Source organism: Electrona antarctica, assembly GCF_951216825.1.
Source record: "Electrona antarctica genome assembly, chromosome: 12".
Classification (NCBI taxonomy): domain Eukaryota; kingdom Metazoa; phylum Chordata; class Actinopteri; order Myctophiformes; family Myctophidae; genus Electrona; species Electrona antarctica.
Window position 1 is genome coordinate 12,829,577 of NC_136793.1, and position 10,985 is coordinate 12,840,561.

Sequence of the window (10,985 nt, forward strand, 5' to 3'; positions counted from 1 at the left end):
ATTTAAGTCTGAGATGTAGTGGAGTGGAGTAGTATTGAAAAATGGACATGGCAAGTAAAGTAAAAGTACCTCAATATTATACACAGTAGAGAGTAGATCTTGGCTGCCCTCTACAGCCCCAACAACGTCACTACAAGACATTTACACTGAACGCAACCATGGGAAAAATCATATTTTGACCCGTCTCAACAAGAGGAATTTTAGGACTCATTAGTTCCTACAATGCAATCAGTGGCTCTGGTCTAACCCACATCCCACATCATTTAGACCAGTGCGGTTCTCGGAAGTGGGGGTTTCAGGGTCTCCAACAAAACGAGGAACAGTTCAATTTCACTGTTATTTGAAATAATAGTGAAATTGAACTGGTCTTCTGAACTGTTTATTTCACTGGATAGAAGGTAATGCAGTGATAGAATGTATAATGACTATTCAGATGGTAACAGGATAGGTCGGCACCAAGGAACATTGTCCATTTTTCCCCAAAATGTTAAAAAAGTATTTGGAAAATGTTTTTAGGTAAAGTTGATTAGAATAGAACATGCTTAAAGGACCACTTCACCACTTTTCAACTTCTCTTCCTATAATTGGTCCTAACTAATGTTCACGATAAAATACCACCATTTTTTCCTACTCAGTCTGTGTCTCATAGGAAGGCTGTGGGCAGTGCAGAAACCCGTCCACCAGTGACATCATCGATAATAATAATAATAATAATAATAATAAAACTTTATTTGTATAGCACCTTTCATGACATGAAATGCAGCTCAAAGTGCTTTACAGAGCAATGAAGAGAGAAAAAAAGAAAAGAAAAGCAAGGCATAAACATTAAAAAACAAGAGCAGTAATGCAATACAGTTGAATGAATCGATGGTGAATCCAAGCTAATAGAAACGGCAGGCTTTCTTTTCCTGAAAAGTTGCAATGCAAAAGTTGAAGCCATCGTTCTCACGATAATAAAAATCTAAATATATTTTAAAACAAATCTTGTTTAAAAAAAAATCTGCCTAATGATGATGTCACTGGTGGACGGGTGTCCGAACTGCCCAAAGCCCTCCTATGAGACACAGACTGAGTAGGAAACTAGAAAAACTGCCCTTCTGGGCACAGGTCTCCACCAGGAGGATAGGAGTGTGTGTGTGATGTTTGGCAAAATGTTTAGGAGCAATATAAACGTGTGTGTGTGACGCGGCTTGGCCTGTTGTAGCGCCACCATGAGGCTGATTTGAAAACTGTCAAGTGGCATTTCTTCCAAAGCCTAGTGGGAATATGCATGCATGCACAGTTTCACCACCACAATCGGACGCTGCGTTGAGTAGTTGTGGCGATTTGTACAAAGTCCTGAAAACTTTAGAAGCCAATCGTAGCCAATGAGGGTGGATTATGAGAAATCAAACAAACCCGTCTTGATCACATGACTATGAAGAGAATGTGTACCGATTTGCGTGAAATTTGGATAAAATATGAAGGAGTAATATTAGAAAATGTGTTTTACATATGTTGGCCTCCTGGTGGCGCTATAAAGAGCAGATGTGAAAAATTCCAGGCAAAGGTTTTTCCTTGGCCTCTAGGGAGTTGGCATACAAAGTTATCCACAGATCTGTGCAGTTAGAGGTAAAAACACTTTTCGGCCAGTTATAGCGCCACCATGAGGCTGAGTTGAAAATGTTCATGTGGCATTTCCTCCTCGGCCTAGTGGGAATGTGCGTGCACAATTTCACGGAAATCACACAATGTGTTCATGATTTGCAGCATTTTGTTTGAAACTGAGCACTCCTGCGAACTTTGGAAGCCAATCTTAGCCAATCAGGATGGAGTCTGAGAAATCTGAAAAACCCGTTTCGTTGAATGGCTCTAGAGAGACTGTGTACCAATTTGCGTGATGTTTGGACAAAATCTGTAGGTGTACTGTCCAAAAACTTGTTTCGCACAAAGCGGCCTCCTGGTGGCGCTATAACAGGCCGTTCTGGAATTTTTGGGGCAGAGGTTCATCGTTGGCATCCAGGGAGTGTGTGTGCAAAATTTGGCATCGACCGGGTTAACGGTGTCGGAGATTAGCTGTTCACAGACGGAAGGACGGACGGACACACGGACGGACGGACGGACGGAGTGCAAAACATACTCTCTCCCCATGCCTTCGGCCTGGTGGAGACAAAAATGGTGGTGTTTTATCATGAACATTAGTGAGGACCAATTATATGAAGAGATGTTGAAAAGTGGTGAAGTGGTCCTTTAAACATTTGACAATTAAGGTCTAATTTTACAATTGCTATACAAATCCTGTATATCCAATCATCTTGGGGCATAAAAGTCTGATAACAATGTAGCCTACCGTGCATGTTCACATCATGTAGAATACTCTTTAGGCCTACATTACATTTTTCAATTCGGTATAGGCTATAACATTTTTGACAAAATGGCCATTTTTCATTGAGCTGCCCAGATGCCCACCAATTTATAGTCTGGTGTTTCCAAAACAGTGGGTAACTTTCCCCCCTTTTCCTAGGCTACTTTAAAACATTGTATTTGTTCAGAGAGAGAGAGAGAGAGAGAGAGAGAAAGAGAGAGAGAGACTGTGACACTAGGTCTATCTGAAATAAATAAAAAGTTTAATAAAAAATGTTATAGTGAAAATAGCATAGTTGTGGAAAATAGCAGGATATTTTATTATTGTAACATTTAATAGTAGCCTCAGACACGGTTGCTTTGAACTATTGAAGCGGTAAACTGGATCTAATTATTTCCTCCTCCTCTCCAGTATTTCACTATCCTGCATGTGAGTTATGATTTACAATAATTCTGGGCATCACAGTTTCACTTCTTCTGAACGTGTATTACACCAAACGTAGTGTGCTATCGAATCTTGTGACGCAGGGGTCACTGCATTTTCGGCTAATCTTTTTGTATTTCCCTTAAAATGAAAGCCTGGGTAGTGGATACCGAGGCAGTGTGTCGTCCACAGTCTTTTTATTGAATTGTGCTTTCATGTGGAATGTACCCATTCTGCAAATTGTTATTAAATACTTCAAGCAATCAATCAAAACCATGTGTAGTGTCAGGGACCAGTGTTCAAACGTTTTTGTTTTTGTGAAAACAGCTACCTCTGTCGGTTTCAGAATCACACGGGGCCACCGATCTCTGCGTGACAGCCAGAAAGCAGCAGAGAAGGGGGCATCTAACCGCCGCGCTGTGAATGCTGGGAACTAAGGACACAGTAGTTTCAAGATGGCGGCGAGCAGAAGGCTGCACAAGGTAAATCTCCTGATATTCTTTTTTCACCTCACCGCGTCCCCGTGAACGTTGAATGACGAACGGGACGTCCCGTGGAGGGCGCGGTTGTCGCGGCGTCTCATAAAATAGTTATTCGGGACGATACGAGACCTCAATGCGGGACAGTATCCTCCCCGTGTGTGTGTGTATGTGTTGGGCTTCAGTGCTAAACAACCCGCTAAAAGAGAGAAGTCACTGTGTTAGCCGCGATGCTAACTGTGTGAAATGTTCCCTGGCACGCCGAACCAGCCGGCAAAATGTTAGGCCGGAGAGAGAGAGGGGGGAAGCCCGGGGCTTTGATGGAGAATGAGCCGGCCGGGGAGGGTGGTTTTAGCGAGAACCTCCCGTCGTCGTCAAAAGCCGAGCTAACAAACATAGCATGTTAGGCTAACGTTATATCACCGCGAACAACTTGACACCGTAGCCGCTCTCGGACGCTCTTCTCCCCCCGTCGTCTTCCGTGACACCACCAGTGTAGCATGCTAGCTAGCATGCTAATCGCCCTCCTGCCAGTCTCCAGCTAGCATGCTAGCACGCTAACGCGCTGCCGACGGTGTGTTCGGTAGCTTAAAACAGCCGCTAGCTTTTAGCCAAGTTAGCTAGTGCTTGTCATGCTGGGGATGGGTGGGGATGGAATTATCGTGCGAATTAAGCCAGACAGTTTGTATTTAGTTTGTTCGTTCATTTGTTTGTAATGTGATTGTCAGCGATTTAAAAAAAGGCAAAACCCCTTGTGTTTCTCTGGTTTCACTTCAGCTTGATCGCAAGTCTCAGCCCGTCGACACGCAACTTGGGGACATATTAGCAGTTAGCAGCCGGCAAACGCAGTATAAATCACAATTGTTAATTTAACTCCCGTTTGTACTAATTAGAACCAAGTGGATACATTGACACTTAAGGATTTGATCAGATCACTTAAGTCGAGTCGAGTTTTTTTTTAACGAATTATATCGTCAGCTGATCATCATCATCATCATGACGTTATGCAAAAGCGAAAGTAAAGCCTAATTTATAATCCATTGTACAACCTGTCTCCCTCGCCATAAAGACTATTTTAAGATTGTAGCTTGTGTAGATCTAGCTACTGACATAGCTTGTATATCTGTTCTTTTTGGCGAGCACACCCTTGTGCGATGGTGTATGAACTATGAATGTTAAGTTTACGGACGGACTAGCAACTGGAAAGACCCGTCTCTGCACTGTGGATGACTTGGTCACAATAGAGTAGACCGTACACTACAGGTTCAATGTCCGACATGTACGTGATCAGTCATTACACCTAGCTGCCTGTGTGGCGCAGGTACAGGTTGCAAACTACCTGCAATTCATTATAGACGACCCCTATTTTCAAGAAAAATAAGGGATACCCAGAAAAATACAAAATCTCTATGTATGTACTTTTTTTTTTACATTATATTAATGGCTTAAAGCCCAGCATCCATTCTTGGGGAGCGGGGTGCATTAGCCAAACATAGCAAGTCTACAAGATCGCAACTTGTCCTGTTGCGACACCTGAACTTGTATATTTTTTTATGGCACTACAGTTCAGAGACAACAATGATCCCGGTTGACATTGACAAAGTCTAGAGCGTTTAAGTGGTTAAGTATATATGAGCTGTTTGAGCTTGTAAATCTAAGAGGTGTGTCGTTTATTTATTACCCCCAAAAAGGAACAAAGTGTGTGTTTTAGTTTCCAAATAAGGAACTATTCCATATTTCAAGGGACAATTGGCAACCCTAGGATCAGGTGTTATTGGGAGTGACATGTGGCCTGGCGAGTAGGCCTGGGCAATGTCGATTTTGAAGAAAGAAAAAATAAAGTAAAGAATTGATTGTATCATAATTACAATATATTATCACGAATTCTTGTAACTGTCGGGGGTGCTTGTTTCAATATTTCAGCATGATCAACAGTAAAGTAAAGAATTAATGAATGTCTATTGTGGCGGTCGCTTATTTAAAACAAAAGTCACCATATTAGCAAAATACCTGTTCTGAGAACACCCCCACCACCCCCGTAAAGGTGTGACTACTTGACAAAACCCCCAGTCATGGGGGAGTGAAGCTCAGGGGTGCTATTGTGTTCCTATTTTCTTCAGGGGTGCTCCAGCTACCAGGCACCCCCGTAGTTGTCGCCGCTGTTGTCACAGTAGCGATATCGAGGTGTTTGGTCAAAAATGTAATGGTATTTTATTTTGTCTATCGCCCATCCCTACTGACGAGGATACATGGACGACGGCGTGCCTCCTCTCATAACTATCATTTCATTTGACATTGTTCACCTTTTCATCTCGCTCTCTTAGGAACTCGAAGAACTTCGCAAGTCCGGAATGAAAAACTTCAGGAACATTCAAGTCGATGAATCAAACATATTGACATGGCAAGGGCTCATTGTTCCTGTAAGTCACTTGACTCACTTTTGAATTGTCTTGGTAGATAAAGTTTGCGCACCTACTACTTACAAGGATAGGTGTGTGAGAGAACGGCCAACGTAGATAAGAAAGAAGTTGTCCCACACACTGTCTTCTGTATTTATTCATTGATGCGTTTCAGTCAACTGACCTTCATTAATTTAAGTAGCTGAGTTTTTTGTAAGAGTGTGTGGCACAACTCCTTTAAAAAAATATCCTGTTTACCTTGCTTACTGACTGTAAATCGTTCTGGATTAAGAGCATAAATATGCCTAAATTGAATCTGCTCTGTTCATAACTGTAGTCCCAGGTTTCCAGAAGGTGGCATACCCATATAGCTTTGTTTGATTAACCCAGTAGCAGATCTAAATGGGAAACACACATGGCAGTGGCACCTTTATGTCACATGGAGCCTATTGTCTGAAATCTGTTCACTGATTCATCGCCATGTCTCGTGACACGTATGTCATAGTCTGACCATGTGTGCACCTCCTCTTCTCCAGGATAACCCTCCTTATGACAAAGGGGCCTTCAGGATTGAAATCATTTTCCCCGCCGAGTACCCCTTCAAGCCTCCTAAGATCACGTTCAAGACAAAGATCTACCACCCCAACATCGACGAGAAAGGACAGGTTTGTCTGCCTGTGATCAGCGCGGAGAACTGGAAGCCAGCCACCAGAACTGACCAAGGTGAGTGTTAACCACTGGAGGAGCACTTTGCATAATATGGCCAGACCGCTCGCCTCGCTCTGAGCATTTATGGATGGCTGCAACGTTCGAAGTTCCAACCTATCAACCGATGCTGTGCTCAAAGGTGTCATCTGTATTATTGGCACTAATATACCATGGAAATGCATGACGAAGGCGCTGACAGTTATTTAAAAAAAAAACACTTGCAATGGACAGTGCACCTAAAAGTATAGGAAACTAGATGGGTCCCTGGACTAACTTGAGAATCACTGTTCTAGATGAAAGGGATTAATTTAAAGCTAAAGGTACATTTAAAGTGCTGTAAATTATGTATTTATTAACATAAGTGTTAAAATGGCTCTATTCCCATAGTAATCATTGCTATATAGAGCATTATGTAAGCAGGGGTCTCCCTTTCTCTCCAGTTACTTAGTGAACAGAAAATACATATTCAGGCCGGAATACAAAGTTAATCCAATCAGGAGAGGGAATTCATGCCGGATACACATAAAGTGAATAAACAAAATGTAAGCTTAATTTGGAATTGGAACACTTTTTAATGTGGATAGATTTCTCTCCTTGTCGGATGAAATTGGTAACAGACCTGATCATGTACAAGCTTGCAGCGCCACACAGAGCTTGTAGATCTGCTATTGTTGTATAGCTAACGCAAAAATCTAAAATGACGTTGATGTAGATGTTTTCCCCAGTTTTTATGGGTTAATCCAAAATGGCCAATCTGCAAGCTCAGTAACTTCCTGGAAGACACTGCTTAATTCTTTCAGCGCCATTGCCGTAGATCTAGGTCAAATGAAGCCTGTTTTTTGATACTACGCTAAACGCCATTGCCGTAGATCAATTGGCAATTGCGCTTTTAAAGTGCATTCGATCGATCAAGCCATAATGCTAACGTAAATAATGTTACGTTAGCATCGGGTAGCTAGCTGTTGTTGTCACAAGACTCCGTCGCCCATCTTAGATCATCGGCACCATAAGGATCCATTCTATCCGTTTCTTTCAATCGCCTGTATCTCCTATTCCTTGTCCCAGATGGCATTTTTGGTCAAAACGGAGCCGGCGATGAGGCCCTCCAGTGCCCCGGTATAGACCCATTTTGTTGAACGAGACCTGTTAAACTTACTAGGATAATACTACTTCCGGTAGTCTGGAAATGTGGCTTTTCAAAATAAGAGCTCCACTGGGAAAAATGCTGGCGTGAATTAGATCCTAATTTTTCAATAAATGCTAGCAGGCTAAGTATTAATTTGAGAAAATGTCGAGACTGGAAGCTGTAGAGGTTGAACGATGTAACACCAGCCTCCAGTCGGAATCGAACCAGGGATGTTGGGATTTGCAGTTATATGGGCATCTGACCTTGTACTTCATGGGGTATTTCAGTTGTCAATGGCAGATTCGTCTAGAAAGTGCTCCTTCTAATAAATCTACAAAGGTTTGTTTCAGACAGACTTATGTGTTTCTCTCTCTCACACACCCTCTCCCTTTTTAATTTCTCTCGCAGTAATTCAGTCCCTCATCGCCCTGGTGAACGACCCGCAGCCCGAGCATCCTCTGAGGGCGGACCTAGCAGAAGAATACTCAAAGGACCGTAAAAAATTCTTTAAGAATGCAGAGGAGTTTACAAAGAAACACGGTGAAAAGCGGCCAATGGACTGATCATCACGCCCCTCCTCCCCTCCCATGAGCGTGTGCTCCCCTATCTCGCTCGCTCGCTCTCTTACACCCCCCCCCCCCCCCCCCCCCCAGCTCCCTTCATCTCACCCGCCCGCCCAACCAAATATCTTCTACCTGCCTTCTCGCTGCATATATCCCTTCCCTCTCTCCACTCTCCCAAACACGCACACACACAACACACACTCTCCATCCCTCTCTTCCCCTCCCTCTACACCAGTGGTTCTCATTCAACCCCTCAGGGTTCCTGGAGCCCGGGTTCCAAGCGGACCCTTTTACCACTCTGTAACTCTGCGAGGTGTCCAAACGGAAAACCGAGTTTCGGTTACGTTTGCATCACTCTCTGAGTTATGGGGGTCCTTGAAATGAGACAGTTTGAGAACCAATGCTTTTCACACGCCCTTCCTTTCCTCCCTACCTGTTCTGACACACAGACACACACACAGACATCCTAGCAGGCCAGGAGCAGCTCTCCTGAAGTACCAGGGGCGATGGTCGCCTACAGCCTCCCTCCCCACCCAAGGACTCGCTGTGGATCCGACGTGGTTTCCTCCTCCATACTCCTCCTCCTCCTCCTCTTCTCCTCCTGGTCACGTAGCTCTACTAACTTTCTACATTTTTTTTTAATTGTTGTTAAAAAAAGCTGACAAAATTTGCCAGAAAAGGAAAGTGTCTAGAAAACATTTTCTGAGGAAAAAAACCCCAAAAAAAACAAAACGACACAAATTTGAAGGTTGAAGGTTTTCTGTTTTAGCGTTGTTCCTCTTTTTCCGCAAGCAGTTTCATGCAAGATTTAGCAAGCCCCCACCCCCCCCAGCGCTGACCTGAGTTTATCCCGACTTTTGTTTCTTGTTTGAGGAAATGTTTTTGGTTTGATTTACCCTTTAATCTTTTTCTATTTGCAAACCATCAGTGGTGTATCTTTTACGCAATGCAAAACAATCTATATAAATGTCTTGGTTTAGGAAAAAAATAAAAAATTGAGGAGACATAGCAAGGTGTGCAGTACTACCCCCCCCCCCCCCATCCCACCCCACCCCGCACACACTTTCACTGATCTATTCCTGAAGACAGCTTCTGAACGTGCACTGTATTCCGTGGTGTAGGCCAGCTCTCAGTCCCCCCCACACACAGTAGAATCATATCATAACACCTGTTATTCAATACGTTGTTAAAAAGAGAGTAAAAAAGTAAAAAAAAAAAAATAGAAAAAAAGAAGGTTGGAGTCGTGTGATTGATTCATTTTAAAATTGGTTTGACTTTATACTCTGAACATGCCGTGTTAACCTGGAGAGCATAATGTTTTTTATTAATGCTTTTTTTTGTGTTGTGCCAAATTAAATGGCACGAAAAACCCTTCTCTCTAAGCCGGGATGGTGTCCCATGACAGGTTTTGTTTTGTAATGTAGATCTAAAAGTTAAAGATCTGAGTCCATAGTTAAGAAGGCACTTAAGTTTGCAGGAGGAACTAGGGGCCATTTTGCTTTACATTTCTCCTGAGACATTTTTTTTCCCCCCACTCATTAAATTATTCCGATTGGCACTTAGTTGGTACCAACCCTAAACAATGCAGGGATCCCCTTAAATGTTGAGTTAATACTTTGTCCTACAACGGTGTCATGAGGTGGAAATGGCCGCCTGGCTGCGATTTCCCGCCTCATGACACCGCCGTATGACACAAGACACGTTAAGCATTAAACCCACATCGCATGCATAACAAATGTATATAACAGGAGCTCCCCTTTTACCCATGCATCAGTTGCAGATATATCCTTTTTTGTTTTTGGGCCGCGCGTCAGCACAGCACCAGTTGCAGATAATACTTAAAAATCGCCCTGCTGCAAAAGGGAGCCTAACTTGTTCACATGGGGAGGAAGTTGGAGAAGGAACCCAGTACCGGCAGCGGAGAGAATTAGACCCCTTCCCAGGGGGAGGGGAGGCGGGTCCTCGAACCAAGCACCTTGTACGCAGCCGGGAGAGGGCTGGCTGTCCCAGGGGCGTGCCGGACGGACGGACGGACTGGACCGGCCCCAAAACCCAAGTGTAACAGCTGTATGATCTGGTCCCAATTATTTGTTTCATAATAAAGATGGCTAACCATTTTGGCCTCACTGTCTGCCTGGTGCTGCTGTGCATGTTTGTGTGTGTGTGTGAGAGGGGGTAGGAGGGGGGGGGGGGGGGGTTGTGTTGGGCAGTAACTAGTTGCACTAAGTAATATTGTTGCTGCCGACCAGAAAACGTACTTCCAAGTTTCAACTTTCTAATGTTTTTTGGTGAATTAATGCCTTACTTCGTTTTACAAATGGTTTTGGACATGCAAGGTTTCCACCAGACACTTACTGCAATATTACTTTCCCCAGTAACTAATGTATTAAAATTGCCAAACAGTAGAATTGGTTATTGTTATCCAAGTAACAATGAGTTGCAAAGGACGGGTGTTTTCGATGAATATCATTCGTGGTTAAAATGAAGTTTGAAGCTAAAATGAATATCGAATCGAGCAACTTGAACTGTCTGTGCCTGGTGTTCACATAAGCGATAAAATGTCAAAATATTTTTTGAAAGTGAAATATCCCTTGAAGACTAATTATACACGAGCAAATGTTTGTCATATCTACAAAACATACTAATTGAGCAGACATGCATATAATTAATCTATCAACACGTGATGTTAGCTTGTAAATCTGTTCTTTTTAAGAACCTAGCTGCACTCTTGAAAATGTAGGCCTATGACAACTTTTAGTCGGGGTAGAATAATAATGGTAGTATAGTAATTATAATGTCTTGTAATGCAAATAGTTACTCTTACCATGTATTAAGTAATTTATTATTAATTATAAATGTTGCTAGCAGTGGTGGAAGAACTTTTTTTTTAACTTGAGTAAAAGATACAGGGTATTGTTACCACTAGAAATACCCTGTTAAGAG

General features: G+C 42.8%; 1 protein-coding gene across 1 annotated transcript; it reads left to right on the top strand.

Moving 5' to 3' along the window:
- Positions 1–3,104: 3,104 nt before the first annotated feature.
- On the top strand, positions 3,105–10,173 carry ube2l3b (ubiquitin-conjugating enzyme E2L 3b). The gene is made up of 4 exons (XM_079516426.1): positions 3,105–3,249; positions 5,571–5,666; positions 6,182–6,368; positions 7,888–10,173. Exons 1-4 carry the CDS (start codon positions 3,223–3,225, stop codon positions 8,040–8,042), a joined length of 465 nt encoding a protein of 154 aa, XP_079372552.1. The 5' UTR covers positions 3,105–3,222; the 3' UTR covers positions 8,043–10,173.
- The last annotated feature ends 812 nt before the right edge of the window (positions 10,174–10,985 follow it).